The sequence below is a fragment of the Populus nigra genome, chromosome 15 (assembly GCF_951802175.1).
Source record: "Populus nigra chromosome 15, ddPopNigr1.1, whole genome shotgun sequence".
Classification (NCBI taxonomy): Eukaryota; Viridiplantae; Streptophyta; class Magnoliopsida; order Malpighiales; family Salicaceae; genus Populus; species Populus nigra.
This window is the reverse complement of record NC_084866.1, coordinates 8816816-8831355: the sequence shown is the minus strand read 5'-3', so window position 1 is coordinate 8831355 and position 14540 is coordinate 8816816. Positions and strand designations below refer to the sequence as shown.

At 31.4% G+C, this 14540-nt stretch overlaps 1 protein-coding gene across 1 annotated transcript; it reads left to right on the top strand.

Annotated features, from left to right (window-relative positions):
• Window positions 1-8130: 8130 nt before the first annotated feature.
• LOC133673740 (syntaxin-32) lies at window positions 8131-12487 on the top strand. The gene is made up of 5 exons (XM_062094616.1): window positions 8131-8736; window positions 10748-10998; window positions 11106-11281; window positions 11526-11717; window positions 12123-12487. The coding sequence occupies exons 1-5, from the start codon at window positions 8493-8495 to the stop codon at window positions 12280-12282; spliced, it is 1023 nt and encodes a 340-aa protein (XP_061950600.1). The 5' UTR covers window positions 8131-8492; the 3' UTR covers window positions 12283-12487.
• The last annotated feature ends 2053 nt before the right edge of the window (window positions 12488-14540 follow it).

Below are 14540 nucleotides of genomic sequence, written 5' to 3'. Positions count from 1 at the left end.
TTTTTTGTTCTTATTTTTTTAATTGTAATTTTATTTTTTCATGGGTCATTTCATTTCCTCTTTTTGTCATTTTAGGCCCTATTTTATTCAAAAATTAAAGTGGAGGTTATTGTTATGGTCTTAAGCTATATGACTTTTTAGCAGTATGTTTAGGAATGGTATTTAGTCCATTTGTCTTGGGTTTGAAAATAAGAATGGTATCATTCTCTATCTAGAGTTTTCTCTCCATCTTATCTCTATTTTTTTTATCTACCATTATTATACCTAGTATTGTTGTTTTGATTGCTTTTGTTTTTTTTTTATGTTTGTTCCTTTTTTTATTTCTCTAGATTGTTTGTTACCTTAGTTATTGGTTTTTATTATTTAGGTTTTAGGTTTCACAATATAGGTTTTCATCACTTGTATTGTTATTCTTTCTCTTTTGCGTTCTTGGTTTTTATTATTATTATTCTTATTTCAAAGTGGTTTTTGGTTGGCTGATTGTGTTGGTTGATTGACATTTATCTGTGACTTATGTTCTCTTTGGTTGTCTTTTAGGTTGGTTTGTTAGGATGTGTGTGATGATGATTTTGGTTACTTTCATCATTTATTTAGATTATGTATGTTTTTTTCATTTTTTATTCCTCTTTCTCTCATGCTTTTTTTTTTCTCTTTAAATTCTCCTTTATTTGTTATAGGTTGCTTTGTTTTCTACTTTATCTCAAACATCATGTTATTACATAAAGTTTAGGAAAGAAAAAAAAAGTGATAGAAAGAGAAAAGTATTTAGAAATGCTATAATTACTCTTAAATCCACTATTATTCTAAAATTCAGAACTTCCATCTCTTTATTTATATCTCCTAGCTATTAAAGAAACATAAGTTTGCCATCTCTTAGAGACTTATGTTAAGATTGATTACACTAAAATATTATTATCTTTTTTAACATATTTTCCTTTTGTTTTTCTATTACTATTTTGTTTGTTGTGTTGTTTATTTATTTTCTTGTTTTTACTATTTTAGCATGCATTCATGCTTATATTACCATGCATCACTTTTGAGATCACACACCTTAAACTTTAGGATAAGTAGGGAAGTAACGGTACTCCAATGGCTTTAGCCTAAGCAAGACTCATGAAACCATCCAACTCTCACTTAATTTTTTACTTAGAAGTAGTTGGTATATTGATCTAATATTATTCAGGACCTTTATCCTCACTCTTCTTATAAGCCTTATATGGACCTTTCAAAGACAATCACTGAGCATGCAAGAGACCCTTTGAGACTAGATAGTAACATATCCCTTGATGCACTTTACGGCTAAAAGCAACCTATTAGGTTGTAACCCTGTGTAATCTCACTATAGCAAGCCCAACATATGACATCTTGAATTTCAAGATCAGTTGAGTGGCAAATGGCCACTTCATAGGAATTTTATAAAAGTCTAAGTTATTGCAGTTAACAAAAAAAATTATCTTAAATTGGAAGCTGAAGGGCTATTAAAAGCTTGAACTTAGGCAAAACTGGACAAAGACCCTCTCGTTAGTATAATAATGACATCAGGTTCCTAAAATCCATGAATTACGATTGTTGTCACCCTATAAAGAACGAGTCCATATTTAATATGCATTTTTCTTATTGATAACATTATCACTTTTACATCTTATATTTACATTGTATAATTGCATGATTTTGATTTAGTAGGTTGACATATAAGTCCCCTATTAAGTTACATGTATAACACTCGCTTGAGAAGAAGATAAATGAAAAAAGAAGAAAGAGTTCAATTGAAAGCCCAACACCAAAAAGAGTTGAAAAGTCTTAAAGAAAAAGTCGTAAGGCTTACTAGTCTACTCGAACAGTCTTTGAGATATAAATCTGGAGAATTAACATCTGTATAGCCAACAGTCACAGCTCAGTTTTCATTAATGCCCATAACTCATTTAAATCCACAGAATCTATGGGCGAATAAAGTGTTACCTGAATCTGAATAGGCTGCATGTTTCCTATCTACTCAACTAATATATCCCATGAGGATACCCCCTGTCATTGACTTGATAGTGAAGAAATCTCAAAAGGATAAGGTAGTGAAAGAAAATGGCCTAGAAAAATTGGCTCCTCTAGAGAAAAGGATGAAAACGATTGAGGGAACTAGTCGGTATGATCTTGTAAAAGCTACTGAGATATTTTTGGTGCCCAATGTTGCTATTCCAAAAACATTTAAAGTGTTGAAATTTGTTAAATATACCAAAACTCAATGGCCTATAACTCTTCTCAAAACATACAACAACAAAATAGTTTAGGTGGTTCATGATGAAAAACTATTAATTCATTTCTTTCAAGACAACTTGAGTGATATTGCTCTCATTTGGTATATGCAATTGGACAATATCAAGGTGAAAAGGTAAAAGGATTTGGTTGATGTTTTTATAAGGCAATATAAGTTCAATATGGACATGAACCTTGACAGATCAAGCTTGTACACTATGGAAATGAACAACAAGAAGTCCATAAGAAAATACAATCAAAGGTGGTATGAGATAGTTGCACAAATGAATTGGTTTATTTTTCAACACCTTTAAGATCTCATACTTTGATTGATTGGAAGTTCTTCACAGCTTTTCATTGATATGGTTATTATAGCCAAGAAGATTGAACAAACTATACTAAAAAGAAAGGTTTTACTGGAAAAGGGAAGGAAATTGAGGTTTATAATATCAAAAGTGGATACAAAACCAAAACAAAAACACTTACCCCTCATATAGTTAACTTCTCTGTACCGGCCCCTAAAAATCAACCATCCTAAAAATAAAGCTATAGTTTCATTGGGACAAGAATAGTCTACATTTGACCCTAATTGACTATTAGAAAGATGCTTTTATCAATTAGTTCATAAGAGCAAAATAATTAGGAGATTCTAGAAAGTCCAATCAATGGTTGTTAAGTGCTTTGACTTGTTATGTGTTTTGTTTAGTTACTGTATTTTATCTTGCTAGCAATTATGACCCAATATGTTGGCATAAGATCTTTGTTGTTAAGTCTCTTTTCTAAAGTTTCAATGAAATAATGAGTTGTTCCTTCAATTGCATTTTTTTTATTTATTTACAACCAAACATTATTCATTTTTAGAAATCCTGAAAGAGAATTCTCATAATAACCTGCATTTACATCCTTGCATAATCTCATAGACTCGGCTCATTTCTTTTACCAAAAATATTTTCCTAATGGAAATTTGAAAAATCAAACTTGCTTTTGATTTAAGAAATAATTCGATAATTATTTAAAACAATATTTTAACATTCTATTTATAGGATGACAGATTAATCAAGCAACTCCTTCGTTGATATATTAGTTGAAAAATAAGCAGTCACTCTCACACCATATTTCTTAAGCCATATTTTAGATGTATTCAAAATGGCATGTAGTGGATTCATTGGATTCATGAAATGCAGCTTCTTGCAAAGTCCAAACCATTACACTAGATGAGATCAAAGTTTATTAGTTTTAACTGTTTGTATTTAAAAAAAAATAGCATCTTTGTTATCCTTGTCATATTCTAAAATGAATATATTCCTTATGGTCTCCTTTTGAGCCTAAATAAATCTTTTTTCATAAGAAAATTCTAACTATGAGAAATCCAAAAAGCAAAAGAGCCCAAGAAACTCAAATGCTAAAGGGCATACCCAAATCAAAAGCAAAAGTGATAGTTAAAACAAAATAGGGATGCCCTGCCAAAACAATTAAAAAACAAACAAATCAAAGAAAAACGACAAAAAAAAAGATTGAAAGACACAATGAGTCAAGTTAGTGATAGTGATCCTAAGTCTTTGAAACCTTGACACACTTTTTAAGCTTTATGAATCCCTTTCTTTCATAGCCAAGAGCTATAGACTACATTATGTGCCTTTAAAAGTCATTTCCAATCAAGTAAGCAAGCAACCTCAACCAATAAATGGCGCTCTTAAAATGTAAAAGACTTTTTAATAAGAGTTGTAACATCGTGAACAAGTTACTTGCTATTATTTATGCTAGTAAAATGAATACTCAAAAAGAGATAAATCTCTCTCAAACAAAACCTTGAGCTTTTAATTGAACCTCTTGCTTTGAAACCTACAAAAGCAGAAGGTCACCTCATCATGTACCTTCACTAATTTCAATCTCATCGACACAAGAACAAATCATCCATTTTCAAAAAAAATTCCAAGGAGTTGCAAGATTTCAAAAGCAAATTATTTTAAACTCACATCGAAACAATTTTTGTTGTTAAAATGGAAGATCAAGATTTCAAAATTCATTCTAGATAAATATTTCTTCATTGAAACCAAGCCAAAAAGAAATTAGGGTTTCCTAAAGTCATTATTTGCCTGAGTCATTAACAAAACACACTTAAGGATAATGGTCAAAACAAGAGGGTAATATTGTATTAAGAAGATGATTTAATCCCTTCAAGATAATAGTGAAAAGAGAATGCTTCAGACAGTAAGATTAAGGGGCATTGTTATTTACAAAAGGAAGTTTGAATCTTTCAAGACAACAAGTGACACTGAATATTTTTAGCAATGAGACAAGTAGGTAATGAATAATCATCTTAAATTAATTAACAAGATAGAGAATTTCCAGTAAGAAATGGGTCGCGATAGGCACCATACAGGCTGAGTTGTGTAAAATTACAAATATTCTGGAACATTACTTATATAGGCAAACTCAAGTGGGTTAGAAGTCAAATGATCAAGAGGACTCAAATTAAATATAGCAAGACCTCACCAACCAAACAACAAAGAGATTGAGAAGAAATGAGGAGCTATATTTTAAATTAGGTAAAGATACATGCATATCATCTAACTAAAAAGCATTGAATAATGTGTTTTGCAAAAATTTACAAGAAAAATATCTGATGGGATCCATCAAAAGGCAAGCCCCCTTAAAATGGTCAAATTTGAAAATACTTCTAAAAATATTTCACTTTAGAGAAATCTTTATGTTTTTCACCTAGGTAGGTCACTCATGAGAATTAGACCAACCTAAAAAATCTTTGTATTTTTTCATCAATGGGTAGGTCACCCATTACAATGAAACCAATGTTGAAAAACTTTTATATTTTTCATGAATGAGTAGGTCCCTTGGAAAAATGAGATCAATCCTAAGAAATCTTTATATTTTTCACCTTGATAGGTCACCCATGAGAATTAGACCAACTTGAAAAATCTTTGTATTTTTCACATAACGAGTAAGTCGCTTGGAATAATTAGATCATTTTTTAATACTTTTTTTGTTTTTCACACCTATAGGCAGGTTGCCTAGAACAATTAGATAACTTTTAAAAAATCTCTGAATTTTTCAATAATAGGTAGGTCACCTAGAATAATTAGATCACTTTCAAAAAATCTCTGTATTTTTTACCAACAGACAGGTCGCCTTGAATGATTAGATCACTTTTGAAAAAATTTCAGAATTTTTCACACAACGAGCAAGTTCCCTAGAATAAGTAGATCACTTTTTAAAAAATCTTTGTATTTTTCACGCAACAGGCAAATCACCTCGAACAATTAGACCACTTAAAAAAAAACCTTTACATTTTTCACTAACAAGGTGACTCGCCTCTTAAGCAGCTAATTTAAAATTTTAGTGTTTCTCGAAGAAGGTCGCCTCTCAAATAACTAGTTTTGAGCAGCTAATTTTAAATTTTAGTGTTTCTCGAAGAAGGTCGCCTCTCAAATAACTAGTTTTGAAGTTTTGTAAGGTAAAAAAAATCACTTTCATATCTTTTGTTTTTTTTCTTTACAAGCTTTCTATATAAAGCCTTTTACAAGACTTTATAATGGACGCGTTGTAAAGAGAGAGTAATTGTTATAACCTAATTTTAACCTCATTTGCTTTTATAATAATTTTTAAGGGGGGTTAAATTTGAAATTAAAAAATCAAGGACTAATTTTGATTAAAAGAATGATTTGTCAACTTGTGAAAAAACTAAGGACTATAATGTGTTTTTATCCTTCTCTCTCAATCTTCAGTTTGAGAAAGATGATCATGATATCTTAGTTATTCATTTTCTAAATTGACTTTAAACTTTAATCAAGTTTAAATTTCAAAAAATATAATGAGTTTGTTTTGGACTTTTAATTTTATATACTCTATGACAGTTGTATTATAAATATAGATATCAATGCAAAGAAAAAGTGGGGGAGCGGATCAAAATCTCAACATTGAGGGAGATTAAAAAAATTCTACTTCAAGAAAAAACCTAAAGAAAAAAAAAACAAAGAAAAAAAAATCCAGAACTCCCATACAGAACCTAAAAAGTTTCCATTGAGGATTTGGCTAAAATCACTTCCTGATCTCTCTCATTTTCTTTCTTCCATCACTATCTCTTTAAAAACAAAAGAAGAAAAAATCATCAACCACCCACCATACCAATTCATTAATTCCAGCACATGAACGCCAGCACACTCATGGTAGATCCAACTCTTCCTTTCAATTGCCAGCCAACCTCACAACAACTGTCTCCACCTCCCTCTCCAAAACTGAAACTTTCATTATCAGTAAACCCATGGCTCTCTCTCTCTCTCTCTCCATCGCAAACCCATAATCCTAGGACAATCATTAACAGCCTCTAAGCACCATCATTTACGATTGGCCCATCATCATGCGAAACCATAACCTTTCTCTCACAGCAACACCTTTATTCACTTAATTGTTTCAGCTGATCCAGCCTTCACAATAGTTAGTCTACACCAGCACCGTGAGTCACACCAACCCTTAACCAACATCGTGATTCACACAACCAGCAACTCTTCCTACTCCAACTCACATGTTGTCATTTGTTTCTCCCAAAATAACAGCAAATTTGTGAAGATATAAGGGAATTAGATTGATTTTGTTGTGTGGATGTTTTTTTTATTTTTGTAGGTAATATTGATTCTCATCAAAGGCACAAGCACAAAAAGGAAAGGGGAAGTTATCCAATATGTTGTGCTATGCTCGATCCAGGAGTTTAAAGTGTCATTCCACATGTTGTTGTCTGTGGCAACACATGACAAACATGCGTTGTGGGAAACCCATTATTACTATACCATCTTGTTTTATTTTGGCATTCATCCTATTTAGGAACATTATTAAAGGTTGATTTAAAAAACTATTACAACCCTTCATATAAAAAAAAAACCCTAATAATACTAAATAAGGAAAAAAAATTTCTTCAAATAAGAATAAAACTTGAAAAACATAATAATACAAAGTAGAAAAATAGAAATAGAAAAACATAAAATTAACAAAGAAAAATATATATTTTCTAAAAAAAAAACTCTTGCATCAATCTCCTCAAATTGGAAGAAACTCGTCCTTGAGTTCAAACCTCAATCAAAAACTTTTCTTCACCATGAATATCCTTTTATGTGTGGGCTTTCCTGTCATTGGTCCCTAATACAATATTTTTGTACGGGTTAGCCCATTATAAATCTCTAACACAACACCTTTATGCGAGGAACCCCATCTTACATCCCACCAGCAGGATTTCTAATAACAACAACCGATGCATATGAAAACAACATATTAGCTCCTATACATTTTTTTTCTCTAAGAGGAACCTCATCACCTTCTCTTACACAAGAATGTCTTTTCCTGTAACTTTTTCTAACCATGGTTATTCAACAACACACATTAACTTATGCATACGAAATCATTAGGTTTTGATTCTAATTAACACAATCGGAAGAAAAGGATAACAAAATTTGTTACAAGTAAAAACCTTCAAAGGCAAGAGCACTACTATAACTATTTGAAGACACAAAATATTTAATTCTTGTTTATTCATGTATCACTTACCAAAAAGCTATTACAATCAATCATATAAAAAATAAAAAAATAATAATAATAATAATAATAAATATAATAAAAAAATATTCTCTTCAAATAAAAATAAAACTAGAAAACATACTATTACATAATAAGAAAATAAAATAGAAAAATAAAAAAAAATAATTAAAAAAACATCTAATTTCTAGAAAAAAGTCTTATACAAATAAAATAGAAAATAATATAATAACATAGAATAAGAAAATAAAAATAAAAAACATAAAATTAACTAAGAAAAATCTAATTTTATTTTTATTCGAAGAAAAATCATTCCTTAGCTATTAAGAATTTAGCGAATTCGTTGAAATTCAATTATTTTTTGTAGTCGGATTTGAAAATTGGGCGTCTTAATTTTGGACCCAAATTGTACAGCACAACAATTCATCAGGTAGATCTAGATTTTAGATCTCCTCTCCCCTCCTCTCTTCTCCCAATTGAGCAAACAATCTCTCTCTCCTTTCCTTTTCCTCAATTCTATCCTAAACCCTATTTACAATTCTGTCCTACTTTGTCTTCTCTTACCGTTCCTCTGGCAATCCAATCCTCAGTTTCGGGTTTGGAGATCGGGCATGCCCCTTTTTATAAATAGGATTTAATTCATATTATTATTATTACTATTATTTTGTAAAAAAAAAAACAACGAAAGAAAATAGAGGACGAAGATGATGATGCCGCCGGTAAAAACATCGTATAGGGATCGGACACAAGAGTTTTTGAGTGTAGCAGAGAGGTTAAAGAAATCGTTCTCATCGGCGAACAATGTGGCATCTTCCAGCAGTGGTAGCAGCACCAAGGCCGATGCCACGCGATCTGCTGTGGCGATTCAATCTGAATTTAATAAAAGAGCATCCAAGATTGGGCTTGGGATCCACCAGACATCGCAAAAGCTGGCAAAGCTCGCAAAACGTGAGTTACTTGATTGTATTTCGTACTTGATTATGTGAGTTTCAAGATTGATAATTGAAGTGAGTAATATAGTGTTATGGAAATGGCAACGATTCAGTAAAGATGCATTCTTAAAACACAACATTGCTAAAATGCGTAGGACGTGTTGGAAGTAGTTGACTTTTACAATTAGTTTATTATGGATCAAATAGGGTTGGAGATGGAGATTTGTTCTTGATGCAAATGATGAGTTTTGGCCTGTCACTTGTTTGCTTGCACTCCCTTGGTGTTTGTCCATAATTAATTTTTAAGGATAAGTTCTTGTCAATGTAATTATTATAACATAATTTTATTTTATTTTTTTAATCATAGGATAGTGTTCCTTCTCGTTTCTTTTTGGAACTTTGTTAATGGGACATTTGAGGGGTTTTACTTGGCATACGTTCAGAAAAATTGAAAACTGCTTCTAACATGATGTCTGTTTTTATCTATTTTTTTTTTAATTTCTATCTTCCAATGATACCATCTATGTAATTTTTTCAATTCTTAGTCCTTTACATGCACAAAATCTTTTTTTGGACAAGAAAAGAAATGTCAAATGTGATTTAGAATTATTACTAGCATGTTGTAACAAATAATTTCATTTATGATTCATGGTCAAAGAGTAAGATAATTGTATTATAATTTGGAAAATGTAATCAATAAATTCAATGTTCTGCTTTGAAAATGTTCCAAATGAATCTTCCACAAAAAATTATAGAAGTGGTACAGGGATTTTGTGGCAAGTCAGACCGAACCAGAGGGCCTTAGCTGATCAGTTGCTCTATCCACCTTGGTCAAGTGCTAGTTTCAAATTACTTATATGGCATATTTTAAAGGTTTTCAATCTATGGGGGTGTGAAGTAAATGAAGGTGAATATAATGGGAAGGACAAATATGTTATACTGATACTGAGTGAGAACTCTCATATTCTTCATATTTTGCGTGCATGAGCTTCAGGTTATTTAATTTAGGCTAATTAGGTAAGTATTGTCATCTTTATCCTCATCTTTTATCAGTCTGTCTTCTTTAATTTTTGTTTCAATGAAGTTTCTGGAGGTGACTTTGTATCAATGATTACTGGTGCTTGGAAACTGAACTGTTTGTAGTATTTGTGGATATAATGGAATTTGAAAATCTCCAAGAATTACTCTCTGGAAGCATTTATTGTGAGAAGACACATTTGTTTGTCATCCTTATGGTGTTTTGCTTTGAGGGCTATTTCAGGAGTATGTAGTGGATTGCCAATGATATTGAATTCCTCTGTTGTAGTGACTTTGTATTTTTTTTTTCTTATTTCCTCCTTAATCCTTATTTTGATGAATTTTTGTCTCATCAAAAACAGATCCTGGAAATAACTAGTACCTGTAGACTGATCGGTAGGGTTGCAACTATTAGAGTTTCTCCACTTATTGGTGGTCTGATGTTCCTCTGTTTCTCATGTAACGTTGTAAATGTCCATAAATAAGTGAAGTTAAGTTCTTTGATTTTGAATTAATATATCATTATTCTGACTGGGAGAACCATGGGCTCTCAGCTTTGCTTGGAGAGCTGTATACCTCCTAGAAGTGTAGGGTGTTGCATGCACAAAATTTTCGTAAGGGTTCAAAACTACTGATTGAATATGATACTTAGACCTCATTACCTTGAAGGCTTGCTGCAAGAAATTTTAGAAACCAAAGCCATTGAAATGGAAGTGTGTTGATTTAACTGTACATTGTCTGTTCATTTTTCCTTTCATTGGTTGATATCTTTTCACACCAGGAATGCTACAAATGCATCCCTTGATTATGCCACTTTTATTGAAATTTATGATTATAGCCTTTGGTCATTCCGTTGCTTGGATCTGAAAAAATGTTTTCCTATACATTTTTTTTTTTTTTAAGATTAATGTTGAAAACAATTTAGCCATTTTGAGGCTGGAATTGACTTGTAATAATCTAGAGAATTCAAAAAATGTTTGGCATTGATATTTATTGTATGTTTTGATCAGTTGCAAAAAGAACATCAGTGTTTGATGATCCAACTCTGGAGATCCAAGAGTTGACAGCCGTAATAAAACAAGATATTACTGTGCTTAATTCAGCTGTAGTAGACCTCCAACTCCTTTGCAGCTCCCAGAATGGAAGTGGAAACATCTCAAGTGATACTACAACTCATTCCACCACAGTTGTGGATAACCTAAAGAATCGCTTGATGACTGCTACAAAGGAGTTTAAAGAAGTCCTCACAATGCGGACAGAGGTAATTTGAAATTTGTTATTTAACACAAGAGGCAGTTCAATATTCTGTAATTGGATTATTGCTATTATGATTTATTGTTTATGCTTTGAATTCTCTGTTATGTACAGAATCTAAAGGTTCATGAGAATCGAAGGCAGTTGTTTTCTTCCACTGCTTCAAAAGACACCTCAAATCCCTTTGTTCGCCAGCGTCCACTTGCTTCCAGGACAGCTGCTAATGCATCACAGGCTCCTCCCCCCCCATGGGCCAATGGTTCTGTATCCTCACCCCAGTTATTTACCAGGTACAAGTTACAGAATTTGTTGCTATTAAGAGGTGTCCTATTAGGAAGTTGTGGTAGGAACAACCTTGTGTTTTTTAACCTCCTTTCCTTTTTCCTTATGCGCTAATTCATGAAATTTCCTTCCAATTTTGATGTGAAATTTTTTTGGGCATGGGATGATTGTGATTCTGATACATGAGATTTTGGGGTCAAGAGACAAGGGTGTCTATTTTCCCACTGAAATCATCCGCCTTTTCCTTTGCAGCAAGCAAACAGATGTAGAGTCCCAGCCACTTTTGCAGCAGCAGCAGCAGCAGCAAATGGTTCCACTACAAGACAGTTACATGCAGAGCAGAGCTGAAGCACTTCATAATGTGGAGTCAACAATCCATGAGCTGAGCAACATCTTTACTCAACTAGCTACTATGGTTTCACAGCAAGGAGAACTTGCAATAAGGTTTGTTATATGTTATGGTTTCCATCGCTAGAAATGAAGCTTTGATTAAGCAAATGTGTTTCAATATTTGCATACATAGATGCATGAGGATTGTCTGGACAGTTGTAGTACTTTCTTCAGCTCCTATTGGGAACAGTTTGGGTGTCACTAAGTCCTAGACAAGGCTGTCTTTTCTTAAAGATGATTGGCATGTTGGCTGCTACTATCTGCCAGTGCATGATATGATTGGGATTAGCAGCTTGAAAGGATCAAAATTCACCAGTACAAAAAAAAGAACAAATCTACAAAATCATAAAAAAGACCTTACTTAAAGCGAAAAAAGACCAAAGAAAAAGAAATTGTTTAAATTTATCTCCTTTTATTTAGCAATGGTTTCCAACTCACTTTATGGCACTGCTGGCACAGGATTGACGAGAACATGGATGAGACACTGTCAAATGTAGAAGGTGCGCAGGGCCAGCTAGTCAGGTATCTTAACAGTATTTCATCCAACCGATGGCTGATGATGAAAATATTCCTTGTACTTATTGTATTCCTCATGTTTTTTGTATTTTTTGTGGCGTAAGAGTTTACAAGAAAAATGCACTTGAAACGTATATTTCCCTTTCATTTTCCTGCTCACGGTGCGTTATCTGTATTCTTGCCCTTGAAATTACGAATGCAAAGCATGTATGTATATTTGTACTATGAAATCAGGTCAAGGGGGCCTACCCATTTTTGACTTTTGACTTCAAACCTTGTTAATTTATTCCAAAAATCCTTCTGTTTAATGATAATTATTGTAAGAGTAATAATAGGGCGTTGGGCATCATGATTCCGATAGAGTTTCGTTACTTGGAGATGATGAAGGCTTGCTTGCAAGCTTGAGAGGGTTTTGGCAAAGCTTCAGTGCTTGAAGAAAGCTTCTTTATTATTATTATTATTATTATTATTATTATAGAAGATCATGAAAAGTCATAAAAAGTAAATTGCAACTCCATTTTTCTTGAAGTGAGAACTAGGAAAAATCTTACACTGGTTTTAAGGTTTTAACTTTTAAGGTTTTTTAGAAATAAAAATATATATATATTTTTAAGTGAAAAATACTTTGAAGTATCATCATATCGGTTTTAAAAGAAAATTTAATCTCCCATCAAAATTAGTATTGGGTCATGAGTTGAATTATAAATTTGAATTTTAGATACAAATCAATCTAATAAAAAAACTTAATTATCAAAAAAAAATTCTTAGTACATAGATTTTTTTTTTATATACATAGCCACCTAGCACATCAATATAAACTTGGGGTCCATTTTCAAACTCTAGATGGGATTTGTAGGATGAAAATGCTAGTGTCATTAAAAAAAAAATTGTAAAAGAGATAAATCAAATCCAACTTAAATAACAATAATATAGAAAGAAAGAAAGAAAAACCTACAATATTGGCCTGGGTCCTAAATATAGAAAACCCTACAAAATAATTAATTTAAGATCCTAGATGTGAAAAGGCTCATAAATTAGAATATGAGTAGTTAGTTAGCCTTACTTTTTATTCAATGGCTTATTAATTTGAGAAGCATAAATTGTCGGCTAGCCTCCACGTGATCCTTGACTTTTTATTTGATGGTTTATTTCTATATGAAAAATAAAATCATATTATAATAATATCTCAATCACCCTTTTATATACACACTAACAAGAAATGAAAAGCACAAGGGATTTCATTCTACCTCCATACAAAATATTATTTACTCTAATGATGTTTTTCTTTCTTTTTTTCTTTTTTTAATTTCAATTTAATCATTTAACATTAGTTTTATTAGGGATTGAACTTGTTTTTTTCAATTTATTTTTTATGAGGTTATCTTGATTTTATGACTTATATTGCGAGTTTGATAATTTGACTCAAGTTTTTTTTAATTGATTTTTTTTTCATTTCATCCTTAAATATTGAATTTATTGAGAATTAAGTTTCGTGATTTGTTTTGAATTACTTTCTTTTAGGGTATTTTCTATCATTTATTAATTTGGTTCGAATTTAATGATCATTATTGCCTATATTGTTATGTATTAGGAAAGGGCTTTTTTCTATTATATAGCTTAAAATCTTTGGGGCTGCCGGGGGGAAAATCAGACGTTATAAAGTGCGACTCATTGTAATAACTATTTTTTATTTTATTTAAATGGAAAGAAGCATTAAATTAAATTAAGAAGAAATCTAAGAGGTGCGCAAAATTTACTATGCAATCCATTGTGCACCTAGACTTGGGGCGCATTTTGGGTTGAAACAGTACACCAATTTTAACTTTTTTTTTAAATCTTTTTAATTATTTTCTAATTTGTTCATTGAATTTCTTTTTCAAATTGGTACTTTGATATTGCATTCAATTGGGTTTCAGCATAGAGATTTGTTTTGATAATGTCCAGTGTCGCGTCCATTATCCTCGAAAATCGGGATAGTTATGAATAATATAGGTGGAAAAAATAAGAAATTCTTATTCTTTATCAGTAAAAAAGAGAATGTGAGTCGTCATTTAATATTTTGGTTACTAAAAACTCTAACTGATTTTGTGAGTCGTCATTTAATATTTTGGTTACTAAAAACTCTAACTGATTTCAGAGTCTGGAGAAGAGGATTAATTATGTAAAGAGAATGAATTAGCGCATCTAATACACATTACATGAGGTAAGCTGTATTATTTATTTATTTGATATAAACGAAGAAAAAATTATTTTTTCTAACCGTTGGTCTTTCTAAGGTTGAATAAAATTTTTTCTAAGTAAGAAAATCATTATCTTATCATATTAAAAACCTAATTATTCTAATTCTAACAAAAAAAAATT